The sequence below is a fragment of the Eleutherodactylus coqui genome, chromosome 4 (genome assembly GCF_035609145.1).
Source record: "Eleutherodactylus coqui strain aEleCoq1 chromosome 4, aEleCoq1.hap1, whole genome shotgun sequence".
Taxonomy (NCBI): domain Eukaryota; kingdom Metazoa; phylum Chordata; class Amphibia; order Anura; family Eleutherodactylidae; genus Eleutherodactylus; species Eleutherodactylus coqui.
Genome location: NC_089840.1, coordinates 211898948 through 211921890, shown reverse-complemented (window position 1 = coordinate 211921890; position 22943 = coordinate 211898948). Strand labels below are relative to the sequence as shown.

General features: G+C 44.3%; 1 protein-coding gene across 2 annotated transcripts in view; it reads left to right on the top strand.

The window, feature by feature from the left end:
• Positions 1-22943, top strand: part of TBC1D12 (TBC1 domain family member 12) — an 85717-nt gene that overhangs the window by 35945 nt on the left and 26829 nt on the right. The window contains exons 3-6 of one of the 2 annotated variants that reach the window (XM_066600705.1): positions 6349-6405; positions 16690-16805; positions 18027-18109; positions 22153-22270. In XM_066600705.1, coding sequence (XP_066456802.1) covers positions 6349-6405; positions 16690-16805; positions 18027-18109; positions 22153-22270 — 374 coding nt within the window. The remainder of the gene's footprint in view (positions 1-6348; positions 6406-16689; positions 16806-18026; positions 18110-22152; positions 22271-22943) is intronic. The other variant, XM_066600706.1, reaches the window with a different exon arrangement.

The window sequence follows — 22943 nt, the reverse complement described above, 5'->3', positions numbered from 1 at the left end:
TTTCTCTTTTACGACCCACATATGGTTTTACTTCAAAAACTGCATTGAAAAAAAACCTGATTTTGTGATGACACTTCTAGCTCGATGGGGGGTCTCTTTGGCATTTTACACGGTTTTGTACTTCTGCATGCTGTGCATTTAGTACCAACTGTGCTGGGTATTGCAGCTTTGTCCTCCTCACTTCAACATCAAAGTGGTCCGATTTAACATATGAGCAGAACTGCAGTAACTATTAGAGCCCATCTTCAGGTAAAATGAAAATTTGACAGCTCCGTATGTATGTAAAGTCTGTTCTTCCAGACTTATCAATGTCTCGAAGTGTCACACTTGATATCGCTGCAGCATGGACTCCCGCAGGTTCTTCTCCCTCCTTCTATTCTATTTCTCTGTTTGTGATTATTGGTGTTTTTCCTTTTGTTAGGTCACTTCTTCACGGATGCAGTGAGACCAGCAGAACCCATGTTGGCCAGGGAAATATAGACTAATTTCTAATTACTCCAATAAGTTGTTGGTGCGATTTATACCCTCATCCCATTCACATTGATGATTGCCATTATGTACAATAGCAGGAGTGTAGCTACAGGTTGTGCATGTGTTGCAGTGGCAGACGGGTCCTTGTGTTTGATGGGGTCCTGGACCCCTCTGCCACATAATAAGGCATCAGTATTATAACTTGCACATGGTAGATAGCAGGCTCTACTACAGGTTTTTCATTGGAGCCCAAGTTATGCCTTTTGTATAAAGGCAAGAATAACAGATCTATCACCAGCAGCCTGTCGGCCTCATCCATGTGGGAACAGGATTATTTTCATAACAGAACAACCAGCAGATCCCCCAAGCTGAGCACTAATTGGTTGCTACAGGCTACAAAGACAGTTTTTCTTTTATACAGTTTTTCATAAATCAGGCTGTATGTATTGCATTTGTCTCTATTTTTTTTCTTAAACATTTTCAAACCTGCTATGCTGAAAATATAGAAATTCTAACTATAAATTATACATATATACTGTAAAAAATGTTAAAAGAATAAATTATAAATATGTAATTTTTTTATTTTCCTTTTTTTAAACAGTATATATGTATAATATATAATTAGAATTTTTATATTTTGCCCCCCTGCTCCAAAGCCTATACTTGGAGAAAATGGGGGGCATGATGCAGAATAGAGCCTTCAGTGTCTTGGGATATTAGATTTCTTGACATGCACATAATATTTTTGGGGATACAGCAAACACGAACAGAGGAAAGTGTCCGCTAGGAAATAATTAGTTAGTTTGCATGCATAATTAACAGGCGGTAGATTCGGATGGCTCGATCTACATGGAGGTCTGCAGTAAGTCGCTGGCAGCTGTGCTGCTCATTTGTAATGTGGTGTAAAAATCCCATTTAGATCAGAATGACTAAATATATCTGTTCATAGAAGCCGCAGTCATTCATATGATGGGGCTGAGCATCCCAGCATCGGGCATTATGGCTTCCCTTTACTGGATACAGTCAGCTCTATTTCTAGTAATGCACAGTGATTCCACATATTACAGGGTCATAGAAAGTGGTTTCCGATGGACATGTGACGGCGTTCACTTACAAGTTCATGTAGAGCTTGGTAAGGGAATGTCTGCGAATTTTGGAAGATTCATCTCGGATTTCACTGGGTTGGTCCCTATAGGCTGGGGTCACACGGGACCGAAATCATGTGGAAATCTCGCAGAATAACCACACCGAAAAACCAAAACATTTCCACGGGATAAGTGCAGCTTCAAAACTTGCCGCCTTTCAACTCCGGTTTTGGAGCAGCTTTGTCGCCGGCATTCTGCTGCGGCTATTTTTCCCCATAGAGAGGAGAGAGGTCGTCGTGGAAAAGAATTGACTTGCCGCGGTTTTAAATTCCGCGCTGCATGTCTGTTTCCATGCGGCTTGGCCGCAGAGTGTGGATGAGATTGTTGCAGGGATTAAGAGCCGCGGGCAAAATTGCTGTGCAGGATTTCCGCCCTGTGTGAACCCAGCCATGAAGTTCCTCAGAAGTACATTTATTTATTTATTTTCTTAATAGCTACATAGCAAATAGAAAAAAAAACCATTTCCAGAATGTTACACAACTTTCTTCCCTTTCTTTCAGTACAATGCAGTGATTAATCAGTTACTTGGAAACAAATTAAGAGACTCTTGTCACCATCTTTTTGTACCCCTCTCTGACAGCGGTATAATTATCACATGGATTATGTCTGCTGCAGATCTGTGCAGTAGTTTTGGAGAAACTTGCATTTTATTAGTAGCAGCCAGACACAGAATTAGGACCCATGTCCACAGGGAAAATCAGGTCCGCTGCGGATTTGTAACGCAGATTTGGGCTGCGGATGCCCTTTTATTTTTCATGCGGGAGATCAATTATGCTATGTGCTCTATGAGCTCCCACACTTGTGATCTGCACCTAAATGGAGCATGTCCATTTTTTTCATGCTCCAGAAATTTTTTAATTCACTTTTAATTACCATCCGCAGGTATTTATCTACCCGCTGGTGGTCAATGCATTCCCATGGGGCGCGGATCCACGTGCAGGAAAAACGCTGCAGATTTTAATTCTTATTTTCCCCGTGGACATGACCCCTTAGTCTTGCATATTCATGAGCTGCAGCCTAGCCACACTCACCCCGCCCTCCAGCAAATGACTGGCAGCTCTCTCACTGTACACAGTAATGGGTAGACTGCTGTCAATCAGTGTCTGGAGGGCAGGGGTGAATATCCAGGACTATTTTTTAAGTAGTCCTCTATGCATTTGTTGCTACTGATAGTTTCTCCCAAACTACTGCACAGATCCACACAGCAGACGTATCAGTGTGTCTGTCACTACTTTGTATTGCCCTCAGAAAGGGTGTAAAAAGGTGGTAAGTCCGTTTAACCTCTTAATGCTGCAGGGAGTACACTTACATTCTGCAGCTTCGGGGTTTGCATAAATAGAGATCGCAGAGTGATCACGCTCCATACAACGCGGACATCGGCTGTTTCTTACAGCTGAAACTCTCCCTGAACAGCTCTGATCAGCTGCCCCCCCCCGCGATAAGATCGCTGCTTGCCGTGCAATTGACATGGCAGCCAGGAGCCTTCGAAAAGGGGCCTTCTATGCCTGTGGCGTGGCTTCATAGACTGCTTGTCAGATTGCGGTATGATGTAATGCTACGGCATTACATTAAACTGCAGGTGTGATCAAAGCACAGAAAATTCTTGCCCCCTATTGGGACTAAAAAAAAACAAAAACGTAATAAGTTAAAAAAAAACAAAAAACCTTTGTCATTTTTATAATATCTAAATAATAAAACCAAAAATACATATTTTGGTATTGCCGTGTTTGTAAAAGTCCGATCTATCAAAGTAATGCATTATTTACCCTGCGCTGTGCACATTGTCAGAAAAAAATAAAAGGACGCCAGAATTGCGCTTTTTTTGGTCGCACGGTCTCTAAGAAAAAATGTAATGAAAAGCAATCCAAAAATGATATGTATTCTAAAATAGTACAAATGGAAATTACAGGACGTCCTGCACAAAATAAGCATTCACACAACTGTATGTAAGTGAATAACTTCTGTATGGCTCATATTTAATGCACAGTGTACATTACAAAGTGCATTAATATGGCCATACAGAAGTGTATAACCCCACCTGCTGCCGCGAGACAACCCCTTTAAGGGGTTAAAGGGGTTGTCCCGCGGCAGCAAGTGGCTCTATACACTTCTGTATGGCCATATTAATGCACTTTGTAATATACATTGTGCATTAATTATGAGCCATACAGAAGTTATAAAAAGTTTTTTACTTACCTGCTCCGTTGCTAGCGTCCTCGTTCCCATGGAGCCGACTAATTTTCGCCCTCCGATGGCCAAATTAGCCGCGCTTGCGCAGTCCGGGTCTTCTGCAGTCTTCTATGGAGCCGCTCGTGCAGAATGCAGGCTCCGTGTAGCTCCGCCCCGTCACGTGCCGATTCCAGCCAATCAGGAGGCTGGAATCGGCAATGGACCGCACAGAAGATCCCGGCGGCCATCTTCAGCGGTAAGTATTGAAGTCACCGGAGCGCGGGGATTAAGGTAAGCGCTCCGGTAAGCTTTCTTTACCTCCCTGCATCGGGGTTGTCTCGCGCCGACCGGGGGGGGGGGGGGGGGGGGTTGAAAAAAAAAAAAACCCGTTTCGGCGCGGGACAACCCCTTTAAGCAACTTATAAGCAATGAATGACTTTGCTGCGTCAGCATAACGGGGTAACAAAAATAGAGGGAATTGTGATATAAACATCATTAATACCGTGCAAGTGTTGTGTCCTACTGGTGTTATAAAAGCTGCAAGCTGCTAACCACCTTATCGACTACTGGTAACATCAGTGGTGCTTCTGTTCGGCTGAGCAATTTGGTTGAAAATTAGAATTATTATTATTTTTGTTACTTTTGCTGAGCAAGCTAAAAATGCCAATACAATTTTTTTTCCTACTTATGGGACTAGCATACACAGCAGTTTCCTAATATATACTTATTGCGAATTGAACAGCACAATTCTGCTAACCAGTACTTATCAAGAAATTGCTGTGTATGATGTTCACTTATGTAAAACAATGGCATATGAACTTGTTATATACACGAACACCCCCCCCCCCTCAGTCTCCCATATACTATGTACACCCCCCATCATGCTGCCTCCATATACTGTCCTCTCCCCTCATTGCAGCCCCCATGTCTCCCCCCCCCCCCCCCCCATGTCATTATAGCCCCAGCGTCCTGCACACCACACTTCGCCTCAGCCTGGAGTTGGCCCCACCCACAAGGGGCAGGGCTAATCTCCATTTCACAATTCTGACGAAAGTTCGAATCTTGCTTCAGGAACATTGTACTTAATCAAATTTAAGTTGTTTAATAGCCCAGCCCTCTAATTCTTTATATAAACAATTGGCATTTCATCTTTGTAGGAATGCAGTCAGTGCTTACCTCTGATGGAAAGCGCTCATTGCTTACTGAAAGATGCTTGTCAAAACCAGACATAACCAGTTACTCTGTAATAACTAATGGGCATTTTCCTACTTCGTAAATGTGAAGATGGAATAGTGCCTCCACAGCGCCAGCTATTGGAGGGCAGCATTCCTGCAAGTCAATCTCAGGCCTTTTGACCCCTTAATGCTACAAAACATACAGTTGCGTCATGAAGGTTCTGCTTTCTATAGAGCTGCATCACCCCATACAGTGCGGGGACGCCCGCCCGTAACAGCTGCGATCAGCGCTCACGTTGATTGCAGCTGTTAATCCTTTAAATGCAGCTGTTGATTCTGGCAATTGCAATTTCAAGTACCCTTTGGGGACTAAGAAATGTGAATATAATTAAAAATAAGTTCATTATTGAAAAAGAATTAAAAGGTAGTAAAAGTTTAAAAAAAAAAAAAAAACTTCTGCCATATTTATAATTATAAAAAAAGGCAAGCCTTTTTGGTATTGCTTTGCCTGTAAAAGTCTAATTATATTAAAGGAACGCTTTTTCCTGCAAGGGGAAAAAGAAATACACTTCAAATTGCCTTTTTTGGTCACCCTGTCTCTAAGAAATATTAACGAAAAGCAATCAAAAAGTTATATATACTCAAATGGTACCAATAGAAACTATCGGATTCTCCACAAAAATCAAGAATGCTGCCTTCCAGTAGCTGGCACTGTAGAGGCATTGTTCCATCTTGCCATTTGCATAAATTTCCCAGAGGAGCTTGCATGACCTTATCAGTCTCCTTATGAGGTCCTCTCCCTAAGGAGAAACCATATCCTGCCTGACCCGCCTCAGTAAAGCACTCATACATTCTATTAGTGTTGGCCCTCCATAATTAATGGTGCTAGCAATGTGCCGCGTTAACCTCTTGGCACTACAATGTAGCTTTATGGCATCGGCAGCCTACCGTTAAGGACCGGCGCTGTAAGTATATGGTCTAGTGATGACACAGGGAGGAGAGCTGTGACTGACAACTGGCCTCCCCAGGAAATGACCAGCTTGGATATCATCCATTGAACACTGGACACGGCCAACAATGACTGCGACGGATCGGTGATCTAAACAAAGGGCTCTACCCCAACGGTAGACTGGGTTTAAAGTAAAAGAAAGGCCCAATTGCTTATTTTTTTTCCTTCCAAGGTTAAATGCTGGGATATATGTTGGTATTTGGGAGGGGTTACTGGAGCCCCACTTATATGGTTGTAATATTCACTATATTGAATACCTTGGAGATGGGCGTGTTTTATTATCTCCAATGTAATCTATTTCATATCCTGATTGTATTTTTTCTTTTCCCTTTTCTGTGTTTGTGTCACTAAAAGGCTTACATTCTGTTTTTCTCATTAGGATGACAGTTCTGGCAGTCTCTCTTCAGTCTCAACGCCAAATCTATTAAACACAGGGGTATGGAATTTAATATATTCATTTCCTAGTCTCCGTTTGCTCCATGCATGGGCTGTCTGACAGCCACGTCTTTGTTGTGCGTGATATGTTCTTTTTAGCATGGTTATCACACTTCCAATTCATTAAAGCCGCTCTAACCAATGTACATCCTGCTTGTCCCCGGAAGCACATTACATGTATGAAGCATTGAGTCGTGTCTGAGATGAGCGAGTATACTCGCTAAGGCACATTACTCCAGCGAGCAGTGCCTTAGCCGAGTATCTCCCTGCTCGTCTCTAAAGATTCGGGGGCCAGCGAGGGTGACAGGTGAGTTGCGGGGGGGGGGGGAGAGAGAGATCCCCTCCGTTCCTCCCAGCTCTCCCCCGACGCTCCCCGGCCCCCGAATATTTAGAGACGAGCGGGGAGATACTCGGCTAAGGCACTACTCACTCGAGTAATGTGCCTTAGCGAGTATACTCGCTCATCTCTAATAGTAAACCTAGGTTGTAGACTTTGTGTGGTTAGTATATTATGTCCAATGTCAAGCTCTTCATATACTAATCCACATTACAGCAGGTAAACACTTAAAGTGACCGTCTTGTTAGGGGCTGAGAAAATGAGAAATAAGTCGCTACCTATACCTGAATGAATACCTAAGATGAATACCTGCTATTTTTTATTTTTTTTTAGTATTGATCGAGTAGGACAGAGCTAGAGTCTGTGACTAGTTTCTCTACAGTGCTTACAGGGAGTCTGAAGTAGTCTGAGACATACCTCTTTTTTCTTCATTGGTTCCGAGTGACATGCTGTTATTTCTTCACTGGTTCAGACTGCTAATCCCTCCCGCTGCCTCATCTGATTGGCAGATGAGTATAAGGCTGAGCTCACACGTCCGTATGGTAAAACATTGCATAAAAATAACTGCATATCGATGCGTTTGTGAACGCGCAAGACAGTGTATCTTTCGCACGCCGTCACGCACTGGCTTTAAAAAAAAACAAACAAAAAAAAAACAAAAAACAATTTCTATTGTCTCTTAGCAATGTTGCGTAAATACGCCGCATACACGCAATGCAATTGCGTATGCACAGCATTTTCATACGGACCTATAGGGCTCTACGCGAAACGTGCAGCAAAATGGAGCATGCTCTATCCTTGTCCTACATGCAAATTATACGCAATGAATATACACAAGTGTGAAAGGATAATGTACTTTCATTGACTCCATTCACTGCGTATTATGCAATTAAATAACTCGGGTGCGCCCGGCCTAGCACAAGTTTACAGCTGGCTCACCAGGAAGTCGGTGATTGGAGGGCTGATGTCTATTACAGCCGAGGGCAGAATGATTCTAATGTACCACTTACTAAATGACAGGTCAGCAAAATTAGATCATTGCTGCACATATTCTAGAGGGGTTCAGGCTGCGTAACAAGGGACCTTGGAGGGTCGCTTTAAAAAAAAAAATTCTTTCCTGTTTAAAAAAAAAAAAAAAAAGTGTAAAACCGTGTAGATTGGCTAAAACTGGCTTGCAATACATTTTTGTTTTATTATAGACACCTATCGAAATATTTTACTTGCAGCCTGTGAGACTGTAATTGTAGACTGCAAAAAGTATATATACTAGTGGTATCCTATAAAAGGCCGGTTGGTGTATGCTGCCTAAAGACGTGGAGTACAGTATGCGTCTGCTCCTACGACAACCCTTCCAGCTGGTACAGGACACAGTATAGATCCACATCCGTGTTAGCTCAGCACTACTCCCATAGCAACTCAGGGTATCCTATGGGAATTAACGCTATCCACATACATCTTCCACATAAAGGAAGGAAATCCCAATGTAAGAATGTGTATTCAGGGCTACAGAGCGTACGCTTAGGAGGACCGGGCAGGTTTTTTTAATGGTCTGTTTTTAGTAATTACAGTAGTGCCTTGGCTTAAGAGTTTAATTTGTTCCGTGACGGAGCTCTTAACCCAAAACACTTTTACGTCAAATTACTTTTCCCCATTGAAATGAATTGAAACGCCATTAATCCGTTACGGATCTCCCCAAAAGAGGGGATTGGAATGCCCCAATATTTATTATTATAACCAAAATAAGTCCTAACTACACTGCATGTACAAACAAACATCAATACTCACCTAGCAGCCAGCATTCTGGTCCTTGTGCTGGTCTCTGTTGCTGCTGCAGGCTATCGCGTCCTCCACGCCGACAGAGCATTTCTTCCTGGAAGCGGGGCTTCAACTCCCTGCCTCCAGCAAGCTAATGCTCTAATTGGTTAATCCAGCGCCGCGTCAGCCAACGAAAGCCAGCGCTAGGTTAACCTATCACAGCCATTCAATGACATCTGGACCGGAACACCGGCAGTAGGTAAATATCAGACACCCCCGAGCCAATGCGAGATTCCCGGAGACAGCGGCGGCACTGCACATGCGCGGTGACGTCACCAATCTCGTGACCAGAGTTTTTGCTCTTAAATCAGATGCGGCTGGACAGCACCCATGTGAAAGAGGCCTCAAGGTGTGTTTTTCAGTGGAACGATAATCATTCAGAAAATCGTTCAAACAAGCGAGTCAACGACTGAGAATCGTGCGGGTCTCGTTGTTCATCCAGTTGTTACCGGCATAAAATCCAGCCCAGGCTCGTGCATTGTAAGGGAATGTGACAATAAGTCTAAACACTCTGCCCGAGCCCCGAGGAGCTGGTGATCACCTCACCAATTCGGGCAAATGGAAATCGTGAGCTTCTCGTTCTGTCCAAAGGAGTCATCAGGGTCCTTCTACACAAGCGATTCTGGTTTGAATGAGCGAGTGATGTCACCTCTAACTCGCTTGCATCAGGCATCCTGTTTAGACAGGCAGATGTATCGTCGGCTCGTTCCAAGGAGCATCATTCGCTGTACAAGTGACTGAGAATGACTGAACTAGCGCTGCGTGAACTGAATGGCTCGTGTCTTTTTGTGTGGCTCGCTATGGGAGTTGTGACCACATGTACTGGCAGTTGGCATTATTGCAGGCAGTGCCAATGCAGATGGCATAATACAGTCACTCTGAGAAATTGATCAGGAAATGCTTGCACTTCTACGGCTTCTGGTTTACCACATTTAGATTAGGTCTACATGCCAACTTTGGGTAAGATATGTCACTTGGCCTCGGAGCGCTACATTGTATACAAATGCAAGCCAATGTGGTCATGTTGTGACTTGTAAGTTGCCACCACCCAGTGATTGCAAGAAGACCAGCAGGTTTTCATTTCTTGGGATTGTCAGGTCATGGCAGCTTGCAAATTGTGGCCACATTCATTTACATTAACCCCTTAGGCTGGGTTCACACAGGGTTGATTTGCCTCGGAAATTCCGTCCGAAATTTTGCTCTGGAAAATCCGCCTGCAGCCGCTAATACCGGGTTTAGCCAGCTATGTGGACGAGATTTGTCAAAAATCTCGTCCACACGGGGCGGCAAATCCGTTGCGGCAAAGCCGACAGAAGTCGGCGCTGCGGCACGGATTCCCCGGCCGCAGCGTGTCAGTTTTTTTTTTTCTTCCCATTGCAGCTGTTACTCCCATAGAAAGAGCGTGCGGCCAAGCCACTCCAAAACCTGCGACTAAGTGCTGTGGGTTTTGAAGCCGCGTTTTCTTGCTGCGGGCAAACCGCAAGATTTCCGCAAGGTTCCGCCGTTTGAGAACCCAGCCTTAAGGTCCAATCGTGGTAAATATACGGCACTTGGTCCTGGGCTTTAATCCCGACCAATAGTAAAAGTATGGCGTGGGATTAAAGCCTCTGCTCCTGCAATCAAACAGGAGCAAGTCAGGTCCTCAGGTGTCAGACATGACCGAGGAGCCAGAGGAGAAGGGAGAATGGACACCGCATTATGGACCCCAATAGTAAATAGATACAGGCATTTACCAACACTCATCCTAGACAAGACTGAAGCGTATATAGTGATCTGTAGGATTCCGGAGAGGGTGTGGATAGGAATATTTGTATGTAATACGTTGCATTATCAGCACCTTTGCTTTGTGCAGATCACTAATTTGCTACATTCCTGCCAGAATGATGAATGGCTTCAGAATAAGCCTACAGATGTGTGAGAGTATTGCAGTGTAGTACAGAAAAGTACTGCGTCAGCAAAAGAAAAGAATGCCGAGACAGGAAAAACCCTAGAAAACACAAGGTGTAGCAGTGCTCAGACTAGGATCCTGATGATCATCCATCCATTCACAGATTATGTGACTGTAAGATGTATGCTGGGAGACGTCCGTAAGTGTAAAACGTTGCCTGGGTCACACAGCGTTTTACCGCTGTGCAGCCGGCAGTGACCCGGCGTACTGCCGCGTAAGGCAGCGAAATTGTATTGTGCATAAGCGCGTATCTCACGCTGCCATGCGCTGTCCACCTGCAGGCTTTTTTGTTTATATTTCCTGCGCCGTCACACTACAACAGTGCATGTATGCGCCGCCCATACGTGCCAAGAGAGAACCATGGGCTCTATCGCGAGTTTATACACGACAAGAGAACATCCTTTTTTTTTTTTTTTTTGTACTCGCGTTTTACACAACTCATGTGTATGCTAATGTGCGTGGAACTGCGTAAGGCAATGTAATTGATGTTTTTTGCAAATTATCGAGCACACTTGGGCGTACAGCGCACGCGTATTATGCGGTAATCGTATGCCCATGTGAGCCTGGCTGTAAGAAAAAGGCTGGGTAGATCTTGGGGCTCATTCACACGTATTATGCTTGTGATGCCCGGCCGTGTGATATGCGGTGAACAGAGTCAATGAAAATATATAGCTTTTTGTTGATCTGTTCACATTAGCATGTAAACATAGTGTGTAAATACGTACCTGAAAAAGATGGCAGCATCCTCTATTTGACCACATATCACGCAGGGACAGGACTATATTTTTTTCTATGGGTAGCGTATGGACAACGATACACACACAAAAGAAAACAAGTCCCACTGTGCGTGACCGCGTGTGCGCTCACTGCCATATACTGCGATAGCGGCTCATGCAGGCCAGTGAAGAGCTGGTCCACACGGCCGTGTGAATGAGCCCTGATGGCTCAGAATAATACTAGTTGCCTATAGAACATGGAACGTTATAAACTTGCGGTATTTCTGAGCTTTGTGGTACTTCTGGTTCTTTTGCCAGAGGCAGTACATTGCCGGCGCCCAGCTGACAGCAATGCTTTTAGAGGGGCTTTCTATAATAGTATATACTCCTACACAAAAGCCAGTTTGCAGTGCGGTCCGCTTATCCGCACAGAGGATAAAGGAGTATGTGATAATCTAGAAGACAGGGGCTGGACTAGAGTAGGATTCACTGCGCACCGTGTCTAAAGACCCATTTACACGTAATGATTGTCGCTCAAATGAACGAAAGTTCATTACTTCTAGACACTAGCCATCGTCCGCTTTTCGTTTTGTCGCGCAGTTTCACACTGCATAAAAATCATTGCTTTTTCACTCACTTCTTGTTACATTTAACTCTCCGCTCAGTGTTTCGCGTTACGTTAACCCCTGTGTTACGTTCCTCCCTGCTCAGTGTTTCATGTTATGTTACTCCCTGCGTTGCGTTCCTCTCTGCTCAGTGTTTCACTTTACGTTAACCCCTGTGTTACGTTTCTCCCCGCTCAGTATTTCACGTTATGTTAACCCCCACGTTATGTTCCGCCCCGCTCAGTGTTTCACGTTACGTTAACCACCATGTTACGTTTCTCTCCACTCAGTGTTTCATGTTACGTTTACCCCCGCGTTGTATTTAACCCCCTCTCAGTATGTTCACTTTACGTTAACCCCCACGTTACATTTCTCCCCGCTCAGTGTTTCATGTTATGTTACTCCCCGCGTTACGTTTCTCGACGCTCAGCGTTTCATGTTACGTCAACCCCCACGTTGTATTTAACTCCCCGCTCAGTGTTTTCGCGTTAGGTTAACCCCCATGTTATGTTCCGCCCCGCTCAGTGTTTCGCGTTACGTTAACCCCCGCGTTGCGTTCCTCCCTGCTCAGTGTTTCATGTTATGTTACTCCTCACGTTACATTCCTGTCTAAACATTCTGCACGAACGCTAACAACTGCGAATTAATTAGCGGTGACGTCACTTTCTCCTTGAAATGAGAATCTGTTGGTTTAAAAGGGGCATACGTCCTACTGTACGTTTAACATATAAGCCAGGAAAAGCTCTCGCTGTGTAAATCAATCAGAGCCAGAGGGCTGTAGCCACCTGACTGATGCCAAAAGCATGTCTGAAGAGCTCGGACACGGTGCGGGGTTTAGTCTCTGTTGTCTGCCGCACCAGTACTGCCCTATAAGGGGGCCGAATTGTTGTGAAATTTTGTCTGTGAAAATGTTCACAGAAATTCTGCGACAAAGTACAGTACAGTGTAAGCGAATTGGGGTTTTAACATGCCGCTTTCACTCACAAAAATCCGCAGCGGAATCCAGTTATGTCTCAGATTTTCAAATCCCGCCAGTCAAGCTGCAGGCTACCATCAGATCTTTCATTCAACGTACTGAGTGAAATTCACGGTAAGGCTGGGGTCACACAGCACGTATTCTCAGCAGAAATCTCGCGGTTTTGAAGCGGCTTGGCCTCAGGCTTTTCCGCTCCAGCCAGCGCTCCCATAGAAGAGAGCACGGCCGCAGCGGAAAAAAAGAATGGTCATGCTGCGGCCGGTGAATCCACGGCGCAACTCCGGCTTTGCCGCGACACATTCGCCGTTCCGTGTGGACAAGATTTCTAAGAAATCTCATCCTCATGGCTGGCTAATCCCGTGATTAGCGGCCTCACGAAATTCCGGATGAAATTTCCGCAGCAAATCCGCCCTGTGGGAACCTAGCCTTAACCCTTTGCAATCCTATTTTGGATTCATGGTTTCCTAGGGGGCTTTCTCTTTCTGCCATTATACAATGGCGCCATCTGCTGGCTAGAGCCAGTACTGCGGCATGGAACATGCTGGAGGCCCCCGACAACAAAGAGGCCAGTAATCTACAGTAAGAATACCTTGTTGGACGTCTTTCGACATCGGAGCTGTACAGCCTTTAATCAGAATGTCTTTAGACGTCAGACAGTGGATTGGAAAGAGTTAATCTGCAACAAAGTCACGTGCAGATGTCCACATTAAAAACTTTTGCAATGTGCGATCTCGCCCTTATTCTCCACAAACTAGGGGAAGCTGGTGCAGATGTCCACCTGTCTCCATATGGCATCTTTTTGGCGTATTACTACATTGCCGCAGAGAGCAGCCCTATGCCCTTCTGTATGTGACATCACCTGTAGACTGGACACTATATATTAGTCTTTTGTCATCTTCTGCATATCCAGGATTTTCCTAGCTGATTCTCTAGCTTGCTCTGAGTCTCTTCCTACACGCTGCAGCTGTGGTCTGACTCATTACCAGAGCCCAAGCGTGAATCCCATTGTGATCCTCAGGAATGACCTCATCCCAGCTAGTGGAGATCATAGGGAGGGACCCCTTGTCCTCCTGAACCTTGGCCGCCTCCCTATTGGCATCATTCTGGTAAATCGGGAACATCAGGAGAGGAATGGCGCTCCGATTTCTACAAGATTAAACAAACTTTTTTTCAAGGGCGTTGCAGATTAACATTAGACTGCCTGGCTGAATATCCGTGAGACCATGATACATTTACTGCTCTGTATTCTCCATTCACTGTTACATGGCCCGACGATCAGGCAAGAACTTTCATGTACGCTTGCCTGCTCATCAGGCCGTGTAAAGCTGCACCCAATCAGCTGACCAACAAGAAATGGTTTAGTCATCTGCTGATCACAACTTTTGCGCAATTGAAAAAAAAATCATAGTATGAACAGGGATGTGCTGCTGATAGTGATAAAACTCTATTTGCAGTAACCGATGTTCGTTTGTTCGTTCCCCTTACATTCTGAATCGGTCTGTGTGCAGGACAGCTAAACAAGCCCTCCTCTTGTTTATTAGCGTTCGTTAGCCGGTTCAGATTGAGATGTCCAAAAGGAGCCTTAAGGCCCAATCAGATGGTTGTATGCAAACCGTGCCCACTATTCTTGGGGACAGCTTGCATCGGACTGCAGATTGATGCACACGTGTGCTGTCCGGGCAGTGGACATTGTAGGGACCAGAACAGGACATGCAGCGTCACGCTGACACATCTGTTGTACTACAGTACATCCCTTCATTTGCCATGAAATAACAATGCTAAAACATCTTTTCGCCGAACTCTGCACTATGCCATTCCTCTGTTATTCCTCCTGTAAATGTAAGAATCTCTTCACAAGTTGTGGTTGCAGTTCCCCGGCTGTGTCCCATCTGCTGAACATTGGCAGATTGTGTAGGAATGCTCCTGATAACAGCCATTTACCATTCATATATTTCCAGGAGGAATAAGAGAGGAATGTCCTATGTTGCTGAAACAAAAGCCCATGAAGGGTGTCGTGTAGCATAAATCCTGCCACACACCTTGGGTAAATCTTTTCCAATGACGCCAAATTTGGAGGAAATGGAGAAAGAATGGAAGCGGCGAGAGTTCCTTCATGTCTGCTGTTGGTGGGATTTATCGTGCTACAATGGGCCACAATTAAGACGAGCAGACTGCTCATTTGTACGTGTGAACCATGTCCTACAGGCAGATACATCGTTTGCTCCTTCACACGAGAACTCGTTCAGTCGTCCATTCGCTTTGTAAGTGACCGAGAGGGACTGAGCGATGGGTATATAAACGGAAGCACTAGTGAACGGGCCAACGATGATTATTATACCTGCATTAACTGGAACGACGAACGAAAGTGAAGGATTTATTGCTCAATTGGTTTGAACAATTTTGTCATTCCGTGTGAAAGGGCCTATAGTGCAGCCTCGTGAATATGGCCTGTACTCTTGGCAGCTTTCTGCTTACTCGGCAAAATGTGGAATTAATCTTTCCTCCTCCCCGTTACTGGTTAACTCCTTGAGGGACTATTTTATGGTGATTTCACACCTGCGTTGGGGATTCCACTTTCCTGATCCACTCTGGGAATCTCTGCGGCCGAGTGGTTCAGTCTCTGGACAGACCCCATTGACTTCTTTGAGTATTTTGAGGCGGATGCGAGTGGAAGCGGCCTCCAGTGATGCCGTTCTTGTGGAGGGCTTCTTGTGTGGCCCCAGTTGGCTTCATAGACCATGTCGCCTGAATATTAGAATATATTTAACAATGCATCTGGCAGAATTCCCAGAGAGTTACTATAGAGACGGCGCTTAGCATCTATCTGAATGGGATGTCTAAAATACTGTACAGCGTTACTTGGAAAAGAAATTTACGTGCAAATAATAGTATTGTTCAAAAGCAAATGCAAACAACCCTGCGGAGGAGGAAAGAGCTTCTCCAGAGCGCACCCCAAATGTGATAGCAATGCAGCCTTGCACCCCAATACCAATTCAGGCCCGTCAGCCACCACCTATGGCTATAAATCTATCCCGGCACAGGCAGTCCATACCGTTCGTTATATTGTGATGTAGATGATTATAGTTACAGTGCAGGCCGGCTCACAATTCTACTCCAACCCCTATAAAGACCATAGTCGCTCATTGTAAAGACTTTTTTTTTTGTTTGTTTGATCCGGTCTCCTTTAGACTCTCTAATTATACTAGTGATTTACAGAAACTGCACCTCCCCCACAAGAGGGAACATTTTGTATCTTTCAAGGAGAATGCGTTCAGTTTTTCATCCGCAGCGTAGATTAAAATCGCTTTGTGAGTCACTGGAAATTCTACTTTTAGAAAGCTTCAGCTCCTTTCAATTAAAACACGTGTGAAATTAGCTTGTTGAAACGTGATGTCATCAAAGTCGCTGTAATCGCAGTTCCAGAAAGCAAAACGGGCATCCGGGGTATCAAGAGAATGAGATTTCCAGAGGGTCTATCAGAGATGGCACTGGTCTGACTGTAAACTACAGGAAAGATGGGCTGGTGTGTTGGCACAGAAGTTACAAAAAGCTTTCCACTCTTAGAAGAAACTTCTGTGTGTGATGCTTTGTTTTTTTTTCTCGTTTTTTTTCCTGCAGAGATCTTTGGGGTCCCAGAGGACGGACCCCCACTGATCACATGTTATAATGCATCTTAGCAATATGCCTAATATAAACTCTTAGCAGACTTCTATATAGCCTGCAATGGATAGAAACTTGCTGTGTGTACGTGACACTGAGTGCTTCACCAGCATCCTGACTCGTTTCTTCTTCTTTTTTTTTTTTTTTTTGCTTGAATCAACATTTTTTTCCCCTCTTTTCCTACTCCACTTTTTTCTTCTTTTACGTAACTATATAATTCTCTTTTAGGAGTATGAAGGACGTACTGGGAGGACATGCAAAGTCCAAACTCAGTCCACAAGACGTAAAAAGTTTGAGATCGAACCACTCTCCACCACAGCTCTCATCTTAGAAGATCGACCAGCGTGAGTATACACAGTGTTAATGTAGTAACACTTCTTCATGCAACACAATTTAGGCTGTATTTACATGGATAATTATGATGTGTCCAAGAATAATAAGACTAGGATCGCACTCTTAGGGCTGATTCCGACATGCTTATATCGGCCGGGTTTTCACGCCCGGCCGATATACGCTGTCCCTCTCTGCAGGGGGAAGAGGCAGGCCGGTAGCTGTGCACTGAGCTCCCGCCCCTCGCCACAGTTTGCATTGAGGTGAGGGCGGAGTTAAGTCCCGCCGCCTCTCATTGCAATTAGTGACAAGGGCCAGAGAGGGGGCAGGAGCTCAGTGCACTGCGCCCGGGCCCGGCCTGCCTCCTCCGCCTGCAGAAAGAGACAGCGTCTATCGGCCAGGCGTGAAAACCCGTCTGATATAAGCACGTTGGAATCAGCCCTTAAGCCTTTGATTTCTTTTCTGCGATTGCGATGCATTTTGTAAGAAAAACGCATCACTCGCACATGAAAAAATGACACATTGTTCCAATATTTATAATGGAAAAACCGCATCACACTGGCAGGAAACCTGCATGCATGAGTCGGCAGTGATAGATTTTTTTTTTATTTCATACACACATAGTAAAAAGCAATTCTTGAACAGAATCGCTCAAAAATAGGACATGCTGCAATTTTTCTCTCTTGCATTGTTGCTGCAAGAGGGAAAAAACCGTTTGTGTACATTACCCGATTGAAACTAAGAAGGTCTTTTCACATACGATTGCGATTCTTGCAACGCTTAGAAATCGTGCGTAAAAATCGCTTATATAAATGCGGCCTTATGGCGCATTCCCACTTGTGTTAGGGCTTTTCGTCTCTCCTTTACGTTTTTGGAGCGGAGAAACGTACTTAAAACGGAATTAAACGTTTTTGTGTTTTCCTCGTTGCTTTCAATGGATTTTCAAAGAAGCAGAAAGCTTTCAGTTTGCTTCCGTGGCGTTATGTTTCCGTGTTTTAACGGAACAAATGTCGCAGTCTGCCACACTATTTGTTCTGTTAAAAAACCCAATAAACCAGAAGCAAACTGAAAGCGCTCCCTTTATGTTTTCCTTTTCTGAAAATCCAGTGAAATCAATGGGCACAAAGAGGAGACCTTTACTTCGTCTTGGGTTTCTTTTTTTTTTTCTCTTTCTAGTATGAAATCTAATTTAATGTAACATGTTGACTGCGCTTTATTATTTATTACCATTATAGAAATCTTCCGGCAAAATCTGTCCATGAAACCTTGCGCCACAGACAGGAGTACGATGAGATGGTAGCGGAAGCTAAGAAGCGAGGTGAGAAGTTTTTTTTTTTTAGTTTGACTTGCAATTTGTGTCCTGTCTTTGTAAAGAGAATGTGTCCTATATGGTGTCTCTAACGTCAAATATGGCCCGGCAGCTTCAGGGGCCCCTTTCTTGGCCCAGTGTATTCTTCTCAGGTTTGGAAAGTGATCACTGAGATGGTTGGTGGGCAATAAAAAGGGATTTGGTCAATGATGAAAAAAATAAAAAATTCTATACTCCCCTGTTCCTCCATACATTGAGCGATACACTTGTGTGCAAACATAGGAACAATTATCACTGGAACGACGGTCGGTTGCTGAAGTGCCCGACAGTCATTCCATGTCGAAGGGCCTATTCGATGGTCGGGGTCTGTGGTGCCAGACCATCAACTGAGATATAAGTCCAGCACCATATGTTATGGTGTTTGGGTGGGAGACCGGTTCCCTCTAAGTAACCACCCTATAGGAGATGTGTTCCTGCCGCTCCAGTCAGTGTCTGTGGGGTAGATGATAGTCGATGAAACTGTACAAGATTACACAACAAAGCAGAATAGGAATAGAGGCAGCGAAGGATAAAAGCCTAACGGTACACATGACTGCAGAGACGGCGAGTTATAAAATGTCATTTAATACACACCTTTTACTGCTGAGATCTTCCCAACCATTCCATTTTTATGCAAGGTTGTATGAGAGTAATAAAATAAAATGGCTTTTCGGCAGTTCGCTCTACTCTTGCTTTATGGCTTGTCCTTCATTATTTGATGGTGATAGAGCAGTTATGGCCTGTAATTTTGTAAATTCAATATGCTGTCATATAAATTAACTTTATTGTTCTCCACTTTGGAATTGACTAGTTTAACCCACCTGCTCTTGTGCATCCTACGTTATCTGCAGCCGCATTACCGGGATCGATAGAGAAACATTGCTAGCAAGCCTGATGGGGTCAGCAGGCCACAGACTGCCATCAGTGCTATGTGTACTGCTAGGCACAGAGGGTTTAATTACATCAAGGCCCCTCTGCAAGATGCATCACACTGACACTAATGGACCCGGCTTTCCAGGACCAAAGGCCTTCTGCAAAGTATCTGCTTTATCATTTTGCTGTGAACTGTAATTGCTCTCATTTCACAGTAAGGTTCTTTTAGCTTAATTATCTGCTGCGTCGCTTGTGGACAAAGGTTTGTGGAGTAGGACCTTTACTTGTAATACAGCAAGTTCTTAAAGGGGGTTTCCATGGAAATACTATTGATGATGATTGATGATCTTATAACAGAGGTCTGAGTGGAAGCCTCAGCACCGACCTCCCATGTAGTGGCTGGCGCTCGCAACTGCAAAGGCATGGCTCCCATTGATTTCCAGCCGCTACACGGAGGTCAGCGCAGAGGCTTCTGTTTCAACCTTTGTTATTGCGGTGCTGACAGCCAATCATCTATTAATGACCTATCCTGAGGACCATCACCTTTAAGTGGTTGTACCAAGAGTCACTTTTATTACTTACCCATAGGATAACTGGTAAAAGTCTGATCATTGGGAGTCTCAACACTAAGACCCCCATCGTTCCCAAGAACGAAGGTCCCGTGCCCACCTCATCCTTAACTGTGGTCTCTCTGTACCCCCAACAGTGAGGATGAGATTGGATGGCATGGTGGCTGCGCATGCTCAGCGCTGCTCCATTCATTTTCAATGGAACTGCCGAATATAGCTGCATTAAAATGAATGGAGTGGCGCCGCACATATGCAACCGCTGCTTCATTTTATCTATCACTGGGTGGGTGCTGCTAGCCCATAGTGACAGAAGAGGGGAACACAAGACCCCTGTTCTTGGTGGGATCGGCGGGAGATCTCAGTGGTGAGATTTGTTGTCCCCCTCCATATTAAACGTATCACCTATCCTGTAAATAGGTGATAAAAGTGACTCTTGATACAACCCCTTTAAGAGATCATGTTTTTTTTTCCTAATCTTCCTTCACTCCGTGCTTGACAAGATTTAGCATTGATTGCCTTATCTGTTTTTGCTCCATCAGCTTACTTTCCACCTTGCTATTAAGACGTAGCATTTTATTGAGATACATTTGGGTGATGCTTTCCGAGCGCTACGCATGGCGCCGGTATAAAATGAGGCATTAGAGAAAGAAATATAGATGGAATTAAAAACTGCAATCAGTAAACCTTTTATTGGGTAGAGACTGTTTACAGCGCACAGACGAAGATTCCATTGAAACTAATATAAATCCTTTAAACCCCATGTGGCTTTTCATTGCAAATCTTTGCTGGGAGCGATGTCTTGCTCAATCTACTTCATCATCCTTACCCAGCGGTAGTGCGTCTCGCAGGCAGAGGTCATAAAAACGCAATGATGGGGAACAGTCGAAGGAGGAGAATAAATCATAATCTGTGAATATTCACTGACCTTTCCGTTTCCTCCATCGTTCAGAGGTGCAATTACTTAAGTGAGGAATTTTACTTTGATTAAAAGTGCCTTTCCGAGTCCCCGTGAGCGTCGTCTGCCCACACAGAATCCAAAGTCTGTCACAGGGCTGCCGAGTGATGGGAAATAATGTCATTTACAGAAGGCTCACGGATCTGCTTTATGTATTCCCGACCATTTAGAGCTGCAGAGTTTTACGAGTCCGTGTTGGAAGACGTGTCGAGGTTTTCTGCAGCGGTATTTAGATGGAATTTATTTTAGCTGAATATACAGATAATTTTATGGTCTTTAGATCAGCAAACTTGCCAAATACTTTTTAAATAAAGGTTAAAAGTGATTACCTAAAATCTGAAATATACCTGTAGGGTCTAGCCAGTTAGGGAATCGAAGGACCAAGTACCAGGGTGGTTTCACACCTGTGCCGGAACCTCCGTTGCAGATCTGGCTGCCAATACTGGAAGAAAAAGCACTTCTTTTTTTTTTTCTTTCTTTCATCCCAAAATTGGGCAGCTGTGATGGAACCCCCTGATGTAATCACACAGCGTAATTAAAAAAAAATAATAATAATAATAACAAAAATAACCCTGTGTGAACACTCCCTCATACTCTTTTCTTGCTTGCCTAGTGGCCAGTGCTGTAACTCCTTAGCAGAATGCAAAGTAATGTTCACTTTAGGCGTATTTTGTCTACAGAGCCAATGGTACAGACTGACTAAGGCCGGCTTCACATCTGCGTTGGACCATATGGTCAGGGGTTTTGTTGCAGATCCAACACCAAATGCTGGAGAAAAAAAGCGCTGCGTGCAACACTTTTTCTTCCTGTAAAATGCCAGACGGCTCAGCAGAAACCGAATGGACCCCATTATAGTCAATGGGGTCCAAATCACTGCTGTTGGGTTCTGTCATAAGATGGACCCATTTGGTCCAGATAGCTGACTAATGTAAACCAAGCCTTATGGTTACCCTTACTTCTAACTTGCTGTTAATTGCTTGTTGTCAAATGAAATTGGTCTCAATCAGCCTAGAAACCAAGGTAGATATAATGAAATTTGGGGAGTCGTCTTTGCTTGCAGCTGTCTCATGCTGCTGATATAAGTGTATGAGGAGACGAGTGAAAGGAGGTGGTAGTGGGAGACAGAAGCAGAGAGACGCACACAGACATGGCCACAGCTTGTAGTAAGTGTTTGCTTTATCTTGCCTCAGTGTTGTATTCACAACTACACTGTCAGGTACTGCTGTATAATGTCCTCCATACTCTATCACTACTTCTTCTTCTGAAGGTGTACTGCAGACCGATAGGAGAGCAGGGTCTCCTTTTCTCTGTGTGTGCTGTGCATAGAAATCATAGTTGCTAGTCTCCACCCATCAGCTCAACGAAGACTGAGAATTAAAGATGGAGCCTGCAGAGGGGAAGACTGCTAAAATGCATGTCATATAATAGCCAGAAATAGTGTTGCTCCTCATGTACAGACACTGCAGTTCACTGTTCTCATTGTACTTGCTGTGAGCAGCTTACTGGAGAAGGTATAGGTGTTATGTCCCTGCTGATGGTCCACAAGTAGTTCCTATAGCTTCCCGTAGCATGCTCCCTCTGATACTGGTCCTATAACGTCAGTGTTTTCTCTGCAGAGGTTAAAGAGGCACAAAGAAGAAAGAAGCTGATGAAGGAAAGATTCAAGCAAGAGGAAAATATTGCAAGCGCCATGGTTGTCTGGAACACTGAAATCTTGCCAAACTGGGATGCTGTGTAAGTTTTTCCAGTATGTCAACACGGAGCGCAACAGCTGACCTTGTATAGAGGATGTAAATAGTCATGGTTAGTTAGCGTCTTGGCAGCCTGTGAAAAACGGCCCCCTAAATAGACACCTCACATTCTCCACTAACAAGCTGTTTGTCACCATTGTTCATCCCTTGTCGGCTGATTTTAGAAGATGCTTATGTTGTAGTTTCCTCTTTTGAGTTAGTGGGAATCCTAATGACACAATGACCCATTATGTAAGAAGACTTGCTGGCATGTCTGCGGTCACCAGTGCAAATATTGTTCTTCTAGTCTAATCTACCATTCAACAGTTATGCTGCTTTTTTGTAGAAGTAACACTCGGCTTTATATTAAAGAGGTCTTCAAGGCCCATATACAACCATCTTCCCTGAAACCTGCCTTGGGTAAACAAATAATTACCATATACACTTCCGATTGCCAGAGTCGGCAGGAAATCTTTGCCGTAAATGGGTAAAATTGGCTTCTACCGTTATTGTTTTGTTTTGTTTTCTTTGCCTTCCTCTGGATCAACATTGGGGGTGTAATAGGCTGAAATGGATTCACGTGTCTTTTTTTTTTTTTTTTCTCTGTTTTTTTTTAGCCTTACATACTAAAGGAATAAGTAATTGTCCACTTGCTTATGTGGTTCCGTGCACTTTGG